Source organism: Oncorhynchus gorbuscha, linkage group LG14 (genome assembly GCF_021184085.1).
Source record: "Oncorhynchus gorbuscha isolate QuinsamMale2020 ecotype Even-year linkage group LG14, OgorEven_v1.0, whole genome shotgun sequence".
Lineage (NCBI taxonomy): Eukaryota > Metazoa > Chordata > Actinopteri > Salmoniformes > Salmonidae > Oncorhynchus > Oncorhynchus gorbuscha.
The window spans coordinates 14,272,647-14,288,884 of record NC_060186.1 but is presented as its reverse complement, the minus strand read 5'-3'; the positions used below and the strand labels follow the sequence as shown (position 1 = coordinate 14,288,884).

General features: G+C 47.0%; 1 protein-coding gene across 1 annotated transcript; it reads left to right on the top strand.

The window, feature by feature from the left end:
* Window positions 1-1,325: 1,325 nt before the first annotated feature.
* Window positions 1,326-10,856, top strand: LOC123995898 (probable polypeptide N-acetylgalactosaminyltransferase 8). The gene is made up of 11 exons (XM_046299566.1): window positions 1,326-1,476; window positions 7,530-7,776; window positions 8,089-8,255; window positions 8,468-8,651; window positions 8,745-8,942; window positions 9,146-9,260; window positions 9,441-9,626; window positions 9,885-10,022; window positions 10,192-10,287; window positions 10,442-10,606; window positions 10,722-10,856. The coding sequence occupies exons 1-11, from the start codon at window positions 1,326-1,328 to the stop codon at window positions 10,854-10,856; spliced, it is 1,782 nt and encodes a 593-aa protein (XP_046155522.1).
* The last annotated feature ends 5,382 nt before the right edge of the window (window positions 10,857-16,238 follow it).

The following is a 16,238-nucleotide window of genomic DNA, read 5'->3' as shown; positions in this document are numbered from 1 at the left end:
TTGAGATGTACTTCAATGCTCCATTCAGCCTGGTCTCATAGACTAGACGTAGCATACTAAAACTAAATCCGGGATGCTCAAACTTGTATGATATGTTACGTTTGGTATGGTTGCATAAGACCGAAGGTCTCTTAAGGCAAGAACAAAAGGAGGGTGGTTGGTTGAGTGTATAACGTGAATGTCTAGCAACCCAAAGGTTGTGTGTTTGAATCTCATCTCATGGACAACTTTAGCTTTTTAGCTACTTTGCAACTACCTACAGTACTACTTTTTTTGAGCTACTTTGCAACTACTTAGCATGTTAGATAACTCTTCCACTAACCTTAACCCTTTAACCTAACCTTAAATCCCAACCTAGCTAACGCTAGCCACCCCCTAACGTTAGCGTTATCCACCTAGCTAATTGGAATTCGTACATACAGTATCATACGTCTTGCAAATTGATAACATATTGCAAGAATTGCAATTTGCGACATATCATAAGAATTGTAATTCGTAACTGTATCATTCGCGGGCGGCAGCGTAGTGTATCATGGGCGGCAGTGTAGCCTAGTGGTTAGAGCGCTGGACTAGTAACTGGAAGGTTGCGAGTTCAAACCCACGAGCTGACAAGGTACAAATCTGTTGTTCTGCCCCTGAACAGGCAGTTAACCCACTGTTCCCAGGCCGTCATTGAAAATAAGAATGTGTTCTTAACTGACTTGCCTGGTTAAATAAAGGTAAAATTAAATAAATAAAAATTAAAAATTAAAAATGGATGATGAACAACTACAAATGAATACATACGAAACATAACATGTTATACTAAGTGGAGTGTCGTGGATTTACATATGGAATAATACGAAATTCTCTGAGACCAGGTTGCTCCGTTACCTCTTAAAAGCAGGTGGTCTACCAGATTTTAAATTACTCTAGAATGGGAAGAGCTACAGATACTCTTCATTGTGGGCTTAAGTTTGAATTACAAGACAAAGTGCTAGTGACAGCCAAGACCATCACTTTCAGAGAGCCACACCTTTGCAGCCTGTAGTATTGTGGCTTTCGGCATTTATTCCCTGGCCTCAACAATGACTTGAATGCCAAATTAACAGTTGGATCCATTAGGTGCATGTTTTTGACCTGTTCAGTTGTGCAAATATTTAAAAAAGGTGTTGGTGAGTGGCAGCCAGGTGGTGCACCTCACACTCCCCCCTTTCAGGGGAGCCTGGATCTTAGTCGGAGAGTGAGAGAGGAAGGTCGTCCTGTCTGTATCCCCAGGGTGAGCGATCACACGCAGAGGGGTGATGAGGCTAGGCTGGGTCCGCGGGCTGGCTTCTTTGCTGGCCATGGGCGCTGGAATACTCTACATCACATCCATTAAGCTGGAGGTTCATTCTCATGGGGAAAGACTGCAGAGGGCCCATCAGAATGACTCGGTCAGGGGTCAGGACATGCTCAAGAGGCTGGAGAAGATGGAGGCTCACATTGAGAAGGTGGGTAAGTCTCAATCTCCTTCATTTAACTGTGACTTACATGGAAGGGAAATGTCAGTAGCTCTGTCCACATACTGTACCCGGACTGCAGTCTGCCACTGTTGTAACTGGTAGGGCAGATTTAGGGAACACATTAGAATCTAGCCTGAGCCTACATGTAGAGTTGATCCCAGTAAGTTATTGTTATGCAGGTGAATGAGGACCCAAAAGCGACTTGGCGAAAACAGAGTCTTTAATCCAGTTAAAGGAAATAGCAATACTCCTAGACAAATCGGAGCGGTAAATAAAGCATAAAAAACAATTCCACTCGTAATCACGAGAACTGACTGGAGACTCGATAATAAACTGCAGGTTGCCTCGGGAAGGCACTTGACCGTAGCAGACTCAGACACCTGCTCACCACGCAGCATCTGAGGGAAACACGACACGACAGGGCGATACAAAGACACAGCACGGTGAACAATATACAAGGATCCGACAGGGCAGAAACGGAAAACAAGGGGAGAAATAGGGACTCTAATCAGGGGAAAAGATAGGGTACAGGTGTGGGAAGACTAAATGATTGATTAGGGGAATAGGAACAGCTGGGAGCAGGAACGGAACGATAGAGAGAAGAGAGAGAGGGAGGGAGAGAGAAAAAGGGGAACGAACCTAAAAAGACCAGCAGGGGGAAAACGAACAGAAGGAAAAGCAAAATGACAAGACAATATAAGACAAAACATGACAGTACCCCCCACTCACCGAGCGCCTCCTGGCGCACTCGAGGAGGAATCCTGGCGGCAACGGAGGAAATCATCAATCAGTGAACGGTCCAGCACGTCCCGAGACGGAACCCAACTCCTCTCCTCAGGACCGTAACCCTCCCAATCCACTAAGTATTGGTGACCCCGTCCCCGAGAACGCATGTCCATGATCCTACGTACCTTGTAAATAGGTGCGCTCTCGACAAGGACGGGAGGGGGAGGGAAGACGAACGGGGGTGCGAAGAAAGGGCTTGACACAGGAGACATGGAAGACAGGATGGACGTGACGAAGATGTCGCGGAAGAAGCAGTCGCACAGCGACAGGATTGACGACCTGGGAGACACGGAACGGACCAATGAACCGCGGAGTCAACTTACGAGAAGCTGTCGTAAGAGGAAGGTTGCGAGTGGAAAGCCACACTCTCTGGCCGCAACAATACCTTGGACTCTTAATCCTACATTTATTGGCGGCTCTCACAGTCTGTGCCCTGTAACGGCAAAGTGCAGACCTCACCCTCCTCCAGGTGCGCTCACAACGTTGGACAAACGCTTGAGCGGAGGGAACGCTGGACTCGGCAAGCTGGGATGAGAACAGAGGAGGCTGGTAACCCAGACTACTCTGAAACGGAGATAACCCGGTAGCAGACGAAGGAAGCGAGTTGTGAGCGTATTCTGCCCAGGGGAGCTGTTCTGCCCAAGACGCAGGGTTTCTGAAAGAAAGGCTGCGTAGTATGCGACCAATCGTCTGATTGGCCCTCTCTGCTTGACCGTTAGACTGGGGATGAAACCCGGAAGAGAGACTGACGGATGCACCAATCAAACAACAGAACTCCCTCCAAAACTGTGACGTGAATTGCGGACCTCTGTCTGAAACGGCGTCTAACGGGAGGCCATGAATTCTGAACACATTCTCGATGATGATTTGTGCCGTCTCCTTAGCGGAAGGAAGTTTAGCGAGAGGAATGAAATGTGCCGCCTTAGAGAACCTATCGACAACTGTAAGAATCACAGTCTTCCCCGCAGACAAAGGCAGACCGGTAATGAAATCTAGGGCGATGTGAGACCATGGTCGAGAAGGAATGGGGAGCGGTCTGAGACGACCGGCAGGAGGAGAGTTACCTGACTTAGTCTGCGCGCAGTCCGAACAAGCAGCCACGAAACGGCGCGTGTCACGCTCCTGAGTCGGCCACCAAAAGCGCTGGCGAATAGAAGCAAGAGTGCCTCGAACACCGGGATGACCAGCTAACTTGGCAGAGTGAGCCCACTGAAGAACAGCCAGACGAGTGGAAACAGGAACGAAAAGAAGGTTACTAGGACAAGCGCGCGGCGACGCAGTGTGCGTGAGTGCTTGCTTAACCTGTCTTTCAATTCCCCAGACTGTCAACCCGACAACACGCCCATAAGGAAGAATCCCCTCGGGATCAGTAGAAGCCACAGAAGAACTAAAAAGACGGGATAAGGCATCAGGCTTGGTGTTCTTGCTACCCGGACGGTAAGAAATCACAAACTCGAAACGAGCGAAAAATAACGCCCAACGAGCTTGACGAGCATTAAGTCGTTTGGCAGAACGGATGTACTCAAGGTTCTTATGGTCTGTCCAAACGACAAAGGAACGGTCGCCCCTCCAACCACTGTCGCCATTCGCCTAGGGCTAAGCGGATGGCGAGCAGTTCGCGGTTACCCACATCATAGTTGCGTTCAGATGGCGACAGGCGATGAGAAAAATAAGCGCAAGGATGAACCTTATCGTCAGACTGGAAGCGCTGGGATAGAATGGCTCCCACGCCTACCTCTGAAGCGTCAACCTCGACAATGAATTGTCTAGTGACGTCAGGAGTAACGAGGATAGGAGCGGACGTAAAACGTTCTTTTAGAAGATCAAAAGCTCCCTGGGCGGAACCGGACCACTTAAAACACGTCTTGACAGAAGTAAGAGCTGTGAGAGGGGCAGCAACTTGACCGAAATTACGAATGAAACGCCGATAGAAATTAGCGAAACCTAGAAAGCGCTGCAACTCGACACGTGACCTTGGAACGGGCCACTCACTGACAGCTTGGACCTTAGCGGAATCCATCTGAATGCCTTCAGCGGAAATAACGGAACCGAGAAAAGTAACGGAGGAGACATGGAAAGAGCACTTCTCAGCCTTCACGTAGAGACAATTCTCTAAAAGGCGCTGGAGAACACGTCGAACGTGCTGAACATGAATCTCGAGTGACGGTGAAAAAATCAGGATATCGTCATGGTAGACAAAAACAAAGATGTTCAGCATGTCTCTCAGAACATCATTAACTAATGCCTGAAAAACAGCTGGCGCATTGGCGAGACCAAACGGCAGAACCCGGTACTCAAAATGCCCTAACGGAGTGTTAAACGCCGTTTTCCACTCGTCCCCCTCTCTGATGCGCACGAGATGGTAAGCGTTACGAAGGTCCAACTTAGTAAAGCACCTGGCTCCCTGCAGAATCTCGAAGGCTGATGACATAACCGGGGCCCTCGAAGCGGATAACGATTCTTAACCGTTATGTCATTCAGCCCTCAATCATACAACCGGTGAGGAGGAAGGGAGTTGGCTCAACGCTGGGGCGCAGATCATGATATTCCTCCGGCACTCCTGTCAAATTTCTTAACAAAAAATGGGAGGGATGGCAGACCACTTCCCATGACAAGAAACGCCGGAGAGGAAGAAGGCACTATGGGATACCCAAAACAACAGGTGTCAAGAAATAGACACAGACAAATAATCTCAAATCTGAGAAGATGACCCATCTACGTTGTCGGGAGCCGACAGAGAGTATAGTCTACCCCGAGGAGGAGTGGTCCCCGGAAGGAGATCAATACTACAATCATACAACGTGAAATGGGAACCGACTGGACCGTGGATCAGACACTCTAAACACCTCCCTGAGAAGTGGGACAGAAGAAATGGGAGGATGGCAGACATTAAACACTTCACATGAGGAGGAGGGATGACCCAAAACAACAGGTGTAAAAGGTGAACGAAAAATAAAAAAAGAAATAGTCTCAGGTGAGGGTTAAAGGTAGTGTCTCAAATCTGATACAGGGAAGATGACTACCATCTAAGGCGAACATGGGCGTAGAGTTGGCTCCAGCGTAGATGGACCGACATAGTAGTACAGGATCTAGATGGAGAGACCTGAACCGACTGAAGACCGTGCGCAGATCATGATATTCCTCAACTCCTGTCAAATCACAGGCGGTTGGTGAGGTTCCTCCTGAGAAGTGGGGGCTCACAGCCAAGAAATGGGAGGGATGCAGGGAAACATTAAACACTTCCACATGACAAGATCTACCCGTTTCTATGGATGGCGATAGCAATCAAAGAGTCCACACTGGAAGGAACCTCCCGGAAGATTATCTTTAACCAGGTGAGTCCCCCAGAAAACGGCGAAAAGCGCCGGCTCGAAATAGTCCAGTCACTAGAGGCAGCAAGAGTGCGAAACTCTATAGAGTAATCCGTTATGGATCGATCACCTTGGCATAGGGAAGCCAGGGCCCTAGAAGCCTCCCTAAAAAACTGAACGGTCAAAAACCCGAATCATCTCCTCTTTAAAGTTCTGGTAATTGTTTGAACAATCAGCCCTTGCCTCCCAGATAGCTGTGCCCCACTCTCAGCCCGGCCAGTAAGGAGTGAAATGACGTAAGCAACCCGATGAGCTCTCTCTAGAGTATGTGTTGGGTTGGAGAGAGAACACAATATCACACTGGGTGAGAAAGGACGGCACTCCTTGGGCTGCCCGGAGTAGCAAGGTGGGTTATTAACCCTAGGTTCCGGAGGCTCGGCAGACCAGGAAGTAACAGGTGGCACGAGACAAGACTCTGGAACTGTCCAGAGAGGTCGGAAACCTGAGCGGCCAGGTTCTCCATGGCATGACGAGCAGCAGACAATTCCTGCTCGTGTCTGCCGAGCATGGCTCCTTGGATCTCGACGGCAGTGTTACGAGCGTCTGTAGTCGCTGGGTCCATTCTTTGGTCGGATCCTTCTGTTATGCAGGTGAATGAGGACCCAAAAGCGACTTGGCGAAAACAGAGTCTTTAATCCAGTTAAAGGAAATAGCAATACTCCTAGACAAATCGGAGCGGTAAATAAAGCAAAAAAAACAATTCCACTCGTAATCACGAGAACTGACTGGAGACTCGATAATAAACTGCAGGTTGCCTCGGGAAGGCACTTGACCGTAGCAGACTCAGACACCTGCTCACCACGCAGCATCTGAGGGAAACACGACACGACAGGGCGATACAAAGACACAGCACGGTGAACAATATACAAGGATCCGACAGGGCAGAAACGGAAAACAAGGGGAGAAATAGGGACTCTAATCAGGGGAAAAGATAGGGTACAGGTGTGGGAAGACTAAATGATTGATTAGGGGAATAGGAACAGCTGGGAGCAGGAACGGAACGATAGAGAGAAGAGAGAGAGGGAGGGAGAGAGAAAAAGGGGAACGAACCTAAAAAGACCAGCAGGGGGAAAACGAACAGAAGGAAAAGCAAAATGACAAGACAATATAAGACAAAACATGACAGTTATTTCACACTTCACAGTGATGATTGTAAAAGGGAATTTGTTCTCAGTTATATAAAGGGTTTAAATGAACCAACAAAGGATCTTGTCACGTCCTGACCATAGAAAGCCTGTATTTTCTATGGTAGAGTAGGTCAGGGCATGACTAGGGTTTTTTAGTCTACTTTATTATTTCTATGTGGGGTTCGAGGTTTGATTTTCTATGTTGGGGTTTATTTATGATTCCCAATTTGAGGTAGCTGGTAATCGTTGTCTCTAATTGGGGATCATACTTAAGTTGCATTTTCCCAGCTGTGGGTTATGGGATATTTTTTATGTTTAGTTGCCTGTTCGCACGAAATTGTCGTCACGGTTCGCTTATTCTTTATTTGTTTTGTATTTGCTTAAGTTTCACTTTATTCATTAAACATATGTGGAACTCAACTTATGCTGCGCCTTGGTCCGACCATTATTACGAACATCGTGACAGATCTAATAAAATAATAATTTCACATTGTTATTTAATCCTGTATGCCGTTGCATGTTCAACAACATTTGTTAACATGTTGATCTACCAACTTCTGTGTGCCAAATTTAGCCACATTGCTTACTATTACAAACCAAAAATAAAGAAAGTTTGACGTTGGTTACTTCAAGGTAATTCTCCAAGGCAGATACTGTAAATGAGGTCATGCCCTGTTTTATCAAAAGGACTAACTCGGGTTGATTCTGGCAGCCTTAACACATGTATTACAGTGTGATGAACATCTGTCATGTGTCCACAGTGAAGTCAATCAACAACAGAATCAGTCTGAAAGAGGGGCAGGCTGTGAAGGCTACCGAGGTCAAGAAGGAGAGGAAGGTGGTGAAGAAGTTGTACCCCAACTCAGCTCTGTTTACAACCTGGGGTGATGAGCTCTCAGAGGAGGAGCAGAAAGAGGCAGAAGGGTTGTTTCAGATGTATGGATACAACGCCTTCCTGAGTGACAGACTACCCCTGAACAGGGAAATTCCTGATACTCGCGATCCTAAGTAAATCCTTTTCCTCATCTCTATTTTTTTTATTATTATTTTTTATTTTACCTTTATTTAACCAGGCAAGTCAGTTAAGAACAAATTCTTATCTATGCCACCTCTACACAAAATATTATGTATAACTCAAGACTTCTGAATTCTAACCAGTCTGTTCCATTGCGCTCATCCAAGGTCAATTCCATCTCCAGCCCTTTTAATGAAATTTGACGAATGACACTGAAATGGATTAACTTTAAGAGTGAAACAGCAGCTTTGGTGAAGTGACTGAATGATATGAGGTGGACCAAATGTTTTTGTTGTGTCTGTCAGGTGTGCTAATCACCAGTACCCCCATGACCTGCCCACCATCAGCGTGGTGTTGATCTACTTGGACGAGGCCCTGTCAATCATCAAGAGAGCTGTCCGCAGCATCATAGACAAGACCCCCCAACGCCTGCTTAAAGACATCATACTGGTGGATGACCACAGCTCCAATGGTTCGCCAAATTTGTCTATGCCCTCTGCTCTTTGTCTATGCTCTCTGCTCTTTGTCTATGCCCTCTGCTCTTTGTCTATGCTCTCTGCTCTTTGTCTATGCCCTCTGCTCTTTGTCTATGCTCTCTAGAAACATTTGAAAGTATATTTGAACTCAAGTGTGGCTTTCAACTTTTGTTGTGTACCAATGATTTGCAAGTGTCTGCTTTCCCAGAGGACCTAAAGGAGAAGTTGGATGCCTACATCAGCTTCATCGATGAAGAGCGTCCGGGCCTGTTGAAGAGAGTGAGACACCTGGAGCAGCTCGGTCTCACACAGGCCCGCCTCTCAGGATGGAGGGAAGCTGAAGGAGACGTGGTGGCCATCTTGGATGCCCACATTGAAGTACACGTGGAATGGTAGTCTGAATGGTTTATATTATAAAGTCACTCAGTGACATTTTTCTGAGTCCCCGTTAACACAATGTTTTCACTCTGTGTTTCTGTGAACAGGGCGGAGCCTCTGTTAGCTCGGATAAAGGAGGACCGCACGTTGGTGTTGACACTGGTGTTTGATAAAGTCCATTTCGATGACTTGACAGTCACACGTTATTGGCCGAATGCAAACGCCTTTGACTGGGCACTGTGGTGTATGTACGAGTCCTTCAGACCTGAGTGGTATGCCTTACAAGACGAGACACAGCCAGGAAAGTGAGTTGTTTGTGATTTCATCATCGGATGATAGTCCCATTTCACAAGTCTGTTTGAATAGGCGATAAGCAAAGCACAGCTTTGGGAGGAAAATCTTACCTAATATTTACACCTGGATAATTTTTTGCGTTATCTATTTATTAAAATGAATGTCACATCTCCCAGTGTACAATTGACCATGATTTGTTGTAAATGTTTGTAAGGAGCCCCTCCATTATGGGCATTCTAGTGGTTGATCGCCTGTTCTTTGGGGAAATTGGTGCTCTGGATGGTGGTATGAAGATCTATGGAGGTGAAAATGTTGAACTGGGCATCCGGGTAAGCCCCTCTGCTGCAGTTTATGAATGAATGTTGGAAATCAAAGCAGACTTGTGTTTGCAGAATTGCTTTCTGTTCTTAAGTCGTTCAGTTTGAACAAGCCAATCTACGTCCAAAATCGCGACACTTCAGTCCATATCTATAAACTCGTACTTGTCTCTTGGTGTTTGGTGTGTCTAGGTGTGGCTGTGTGGTGGAAGTGTCGAGGTCATACCTTGTTCTAAAATAGCCCACATCGAGAGGGCCCGTAAACCCTATCTCCCAGACCTGAGCATTACAATGAAGAGGAATGCTCTGAGAGTGGCTGAGGTCTGGATGGATGAATACAAACATAATGTCAACATCGCCTGGAACCTCCCACTGAAGGTACTGTACACAACAAACCATTCAAAAAGTAGGTTTTGTCAGCTGCTCCTATGAAATAACAATCAATCATCGCTGATATGCATGCTTTGTGTTTGAAAATAAGTAGACGAGACAGTCAATATTATAAAAATATTATATTACTCAATGCCATAATAAATATCATAGGATCTATGTAAAATGATGGTGGTAAGCCAACATCAAGGATTGCTCATACAGCCTGTGATTCTGAATTAGGAATCTTCCTCTTTCTCACCACAGGATCACGGCATAGACATTGGGGATGTTTCAGAGAGGAAGAAGTTGAGAAAGAGACTGAACTGCAAACCCTTCCAGTGGTATCTGGACAATGTGTATCCAATGTTAGACCCCCTGGGTGACTTGCTTGGTTATGGAGCTGTGAGTGATGCTAAAATGTTACTGTTGTTTTGGAATTATTTCCTCACCAAGTGTGTTTGGTGCATATAATTACTTCTTCAATTGGATGCAGGGTCATAATTCCAACTCATTATCAGGATAGGAATTTGCACTTTTATAATTGTTAAATCTGTATCCATAAAATCAACAGCTGGTCAATGACCTGAAGATGGATCTCTGTATAGATCAAGGCCCAGTTCCGGGGAACACACCTATTTTATATGGATGCCATTATTTTGGTCCACAGGTTTGTAGAATTATTGCTGAGTATTTTGAAATGTAGCCAATTGTACAATATGGTCCATCCCATAGCAGAGCCGGGATTCAACCCCTACCACAATGCAAAGTACTGTCAATACCACAGATACAGAAAAGCCTAAATATCTATCCTCTCTGTCCAGAACTGTTATTATCGAGCCAGCGGGGAGATCTACATTGGAGGCATCAAGTCTCACAAGTACAACAGTAATCGCTGTCTGATGGACATTGGCACTCAAACCCCAGGACTGTATGACTGCAAGGAGGCCAAGCAGAAGGGATTCCACATGCTCTGGGAATTTCAACAGGTAAGCACTCCAACATGAAATAGGGAAATTGATGCTTATAAACTGTTGGAAACATGGGAGATGCCTTTGACTTTAGTGTGATGTTGTACAGTGGAATGTTTGCTGTGTTTTACAGGGAAAATCCATCCAGAACAGACAGACAAAGAGATGTCTGGAGATTACCCCAGGGGAGGACACTGACTACCAGCTCATCATTCAGGAGTGCAGTGGGCAGCACTGGTTAATACGGAATGTGATAAAAGACTTCTGATACACTGAGATAGTTAGGCCTACTGTACCAGAGACAATACAGCAGGACTGTAGGAGTTGTGCCGCGATCATAAGCAAGTGGGAAAGTGGGACTTACCACATAGGATTCGTAAAATCCACTTGAACACCCCTCCAACTGGTAATTACCCGTGGGAAACTCGTCTATCATGCCTGAGATTCAACATCTCCCAGATGCTGTCACCTGCTAAGGAAATTACCTTTTTATCTGCATTATCAGCAGTTAAATGCAACAACAAAACATTATTTACACTAAGTTTTTGAACACTATCATTTTTGTACAAACATGATAGCTGTACTTACAGTTTATGGTTGACGCAGCCTGTTGGCCATTAGCCCGTGAATGCATTCAACTGATATTTACAACTTCACAACTGGTAATTACCACCTTCCCACTTCTTTATAAACATAGCAGTATCATGATGCTTTGAAAAGCCAATCAGTGGTCAGCAGTGAGATGACTGTGTGATCTTAGTGAGCTGTTGGTTGGACATAACTTCATGGGGACAGATTTACAGTTTTTTCACAGAATGTGGAATGCTGTTGAGCTGTGTTGTCCTTGGTCCTGAATGTAATTGCAAAGAAATAATAAATATGATTCCTGTATTTTACGCTCATTTGTGGTTTATTGATTCACTGTAGATTTTCAACAAAAAGGGTCATAGAATATTTTTCTGCATTGACATCATATAGATCTGAGTTGACATCAGTGTAGTTTTGAAGAAGACCTGTTCTCGATTGCTCATGGATTTCTCTATGAGTTCTCTCTCTCTTACAATTCGGTGGCAGGGAGTTATACAGCGCATTCGGAAAGCAATCAGACCGCTTTACTTTTCTCATTGTTAAGTTACAGCCTTATTCTAAAAAGTCCTGGCTCTGGCTGGGCCACTCAAAGACATTCAGAGACTTGTCCTGGAGGGGAAGCCATGACAAGCTGTCAGCATTGGCATGCGCTTCAGACCTTCCTTTACCTGATGTCATAGCTGTGAGCACTCAGCGTGCTGCCAGAGTGTGGAAAAAAAGGTCACGGTACGATGTTCTGTCAGCAAGCTGAACCTCCACCCGAAACAGGTAGGTGTGGAATTTTTTATCCTGAAGATAATACCCAACGCTTCTTTCTCAATCTGCGGATATTTCAGTCCTTGACATGCAGGCAATGGGCTTCTCTTCTCCTGCAGGTGTGGAGTGACACGACGGCCCCAACTTCATATGGTTTAAGTGTCACAAGCCAGTTGAATTGGATGGGTTGAAGTGAATCAACACCTTATCAATCAACACTGCCTTTTCTTTGAAAGTAGCGTCACACTCCTTTGTCCACGACCAGAGTTCGTCCTCTCTCATTAACTCATGCAAAGGCTTCGCCAGTTTTTTGATGAACTTCCGTAGTAGTTCAGGAGGCCCAGGAAAGACCGCAGATGGCTTACATTCTCGGGAGCAGGTGTCATGCTGGTGAATGAGGACCCAAAAGCGACTTGGCGAAAACAGAGTATTTAATCCAGAATAAACTTTACAAAACAAAAAGCATAATACTACACGTAAAGACAAGAACAGACTGGAGACTTGATCGAGAACTGCAGGTTGCCTCGGGAAGGCACTTGAACCTAGCAGACTCAGACACCTGCTCACCACGCAGCATCTGAGGGAAACACGACACGACAGGGCAAAACATAGACACAGCACGGTGAATTATAAATGAGGATCCGACAGGGCAGGTACGGGAAACAAGGAGTGAAATAGGGACTCTAATCAGGGAAAAGGATCGGGAACAGGTGTGGGAAGACTAAATGATGATTAGGGGAATAGGAACAGCTGGGAGCAGGAACGGAACGATAGAGAGAAGAGAGAGCGAGAGAGTGAGAGAGGGAGGGGGAGAGAGAGAGGGATAGAAAGAGGGAAAGAACCTAATAAGACCAGCAGAGGGAAACGAATAGAATGGGAAGCACCGGGACAAGACATGATAATAAATGACAAAACATGACAGTACCCCCCCCACTCACCGAGCGCCTCCTGGCGCACTCGAGGAGGAATCCTGGCGGCAACGGAGGAAATCATCAATGAGTGAACGGTCCAGCACGTCCCGAGACGGAACCCAACTCCTCTCCTCAGGACCGTAACCCTCCCAATCCACTAAGTATTGGTGACCCCGTCCCCGAGAACGCATGTCCATGATCTTATGTACCTTGTAAATAGGTGCGCTCTCGACAAGGACGGGAGGGGGGGAGGGAAGACGAACGGGGTGCGAAGAAAGGGCTTAACACAGGAGACATGGAAGACAGGATGGACGCGACGAAGATGTCGCGGAAGAAGCAGTCGCACAGCGACAGGATTGACGACCTGGGAGACACGGAACGGACCAATGAACCGCGGAGTCAACTTACGAGAAGCTGTCGTAAGAGGAAGGTTGCGAGTGGAAAGCCACACTCTCTGGCCGCAACAATACCTAGGACTCTTAATCCTGCGTTTATTGGCGGCTTTCACAGTCTGTGCCCTGTAGCGGCAAAGTGCAGACCTCACCCTCCTCCAGGTGCGCTCACAACGTTGGACAAACGCTTGAGCGGAGGGAACGCTGGACTCGGCAAGCTGGGAAGAGAATAGAGGAGGCTGGTAACCCAGACTACTCTGAAACGGAGATAACCCGGTAGCAGACGAAGGAAGCGAGTTGTGAGCGTATTCTGCCCAGGGGAGCTGTTCTGCCCAAGACGCAGGGTTTCTGAAAGAAAGGCTGCGTAGTATGCGACCAATCGTCTGATTGGCCCTCTCTGCTTGACCGTTAGACTGGGGATGAAACCCGGAAGAGAGACTGACGGACGCACCAATCAAACGACAGAACTCCCTCCAAAATTGTGACGTGAATTGCGGGCCTCTGTCTGAAACGGCGTCTAACGGGAGGCCATGAATTCTGAACACATTCTCGATAATGATTTGTGCCGTCTCCTTAGCGGAAGGAAGTTTAGCGAGGGGAATGAAATGTGCCGCCTTAGAGAACCTATCGACAACCGTAAGAATCACAGTCTTCCCCGCAGACAAAGGCAGACCGGTAATGAAGTCTAGGGCGATGTGAGACCATGGTCGAGAAGGAATGGGGAGCGGTCTGAGACGACCGGCAGGAGGAGAGTTACCCGACTTAGTCTGCGCGCAGTCCGAACAAGCAGCCACGAAACGGCGCGTGTCACGCTCCTGAGTCGGCCACCAAAATCGCTGGCGAATAGACGCAAGAGTGCCTCGAACACCGGGATGACCAGCTAACTTGGCAGAGTGAGCCCACTGAAGAACAGCCAGACGAGTGGAAACAGGAACGAAAAGGAGGTTACTAGGACAAGCGCGCGGCGACGCAGTGTGCGTGAGTGCTTGCTTAACCTGTCTTTCAATTCCCCAGACTGTCAACCCGACAACACGCCCATAAGGAAGAATCCCCTCGGGATCAGTTGAAGCCACAGAAGAACTAAACAGACGGGATAAGGCATCAGGCTTGGTGTTCTTGCTACCCGGACGGTAAGAAATCACAAACTCGAAATGAGCGAAAAACAACGCCCAACGAGCTTGACGGGCATTAAGTCGTTTGGCAGAACGGATGTACTCAAGGTTCTTATGGTCTGTCCAAACGACAAAAGGAACGGTCGCCCCCCAACCACTGTCGCCATTCGCCTAGGGCTAAGCGGATGGCGAGCAGTTCACGGTTACCCACATCATAGTTGCGCTCAGATGGCGACAGGCGATGAGAAAAATAAGCGCAAGGATGAACCTTATCGTCAGACTGGAAGCGCTGGGATAGAATGGCTCCCACGCCTACCTCTGAAGCGTCAACCTCGACAATGAATTGTCTAGTGACGTCAGGAGTAACGAGGATAGGAGCGGACGTAAAACGTTCTTTTAGAAGATCAAAAGCTCCCTGGGCGGAACCGGACCACTTAAAACACGTCTTGACAGAAGTAAGAGCTGTGAGAGGGGCAGCAACTTGACCGAAATTACGAATGAAACGCCGATAGAAATTAGCGAAACCTAAAAAGCGCTGCAACTCGACACGTGACCTTGGAACGGCCAATCACTGACAGCTTGGACCTTAGCGGAATCCATCTGAATGCCTTCAGCGGAAATAACGGAACCGAGAAAAGTAACGGAGGAGACATGAAAAGAACACTTCTCAGCCTTTACGTAGAGACAATTCTCTAAAAGGCGCTGTAGAACACGTCGAACGTGCTGAACATGAATCTCGAGTGACGGTGAAAAAATCAGGATATCGTCAAGATAGACAAAAACAAAGATGTTCAGCATGTCTCTCAGAACATCATTAACTAATGCCTGAAAAACAGCTGGCGCATTGGCGAGACCAAACGGCAGAACCCGGTACTCAAAATGCCCTAACGGAGTGTTAAACGCCGTTTTCCACTCGTCCCCCTCTCTGATGCGCACGAGATGGTAAGCGTTACGAAGGTCCAACTTAGTAAAGCACCTGGCTCCCTGCAGAATCTCGAAGGCTGATGACATAAGGGGAAGCGGATAACGATTCTTAACCGTTATGTCATTCAGCCCTCGATAATCCACGCAGGGGCGCAGAGTACCGTCCTTCTTCTTAACAAAAAGAACCCCGCCCCGGCCGGAGAGGAAGAAGGCACTATGGTACCGGCGTCAAGAGACACAGATAAATAATCCTCGAGAGCCTTACGTTCGGGAGCCGACAGAGAGTATAGTCTACCCCGAGGAGGAGTGGTCCCCGGAAGGAGATCAATACTACAATCATACGACCGGTGAGGAGGAAGGGAGTTGGCTCGGGACCGACTGAAGACCGTGCGCAGATCATGATATTCCTCCGGCACTCCTGTCAAATCGCCAGGTTCCTCCTGAGAAGTGGGGACAGAAGAAATGGGAGGGATGGCAGACATTAAGCACTTCACATGACAAGATACGTTCCAGGATAGGATAGAATTACAAGACCAATTAATAGAAGGATTATGACATACTAGCCAGGGATGACCCAAAACAACAGGTGTGAAAGGTGAATGAAAAATCAAAAAAGAAATAGTCTCATTGTGGTTACCAGATACTGTGAGAGTTAAAGGTAGTGTCTCAAATTTGATACTGGGAAGATGACTACCATCTAAGGCAAACATGGGCGTAGGCTTGTCTAACTGTCTGAAAGGAATGTTATGTTTCCGAACCCATGCTTCGTCCATGAAACAACCCTCAGCCCCAGAGTCAATCAAGGCACTGCATGTAGCACCCGAACCAGTCCAGCGTAGATGGACCGACATAGTAGTACAAGATCTAGATGAAGAGACCTGAGTAGTAGCGCTCACCAGTAGCCCTCCGCTTACTGATGGGCTCTGGCCTCTTACTGGACATGAATTAACAAAATGTCCATCAAATC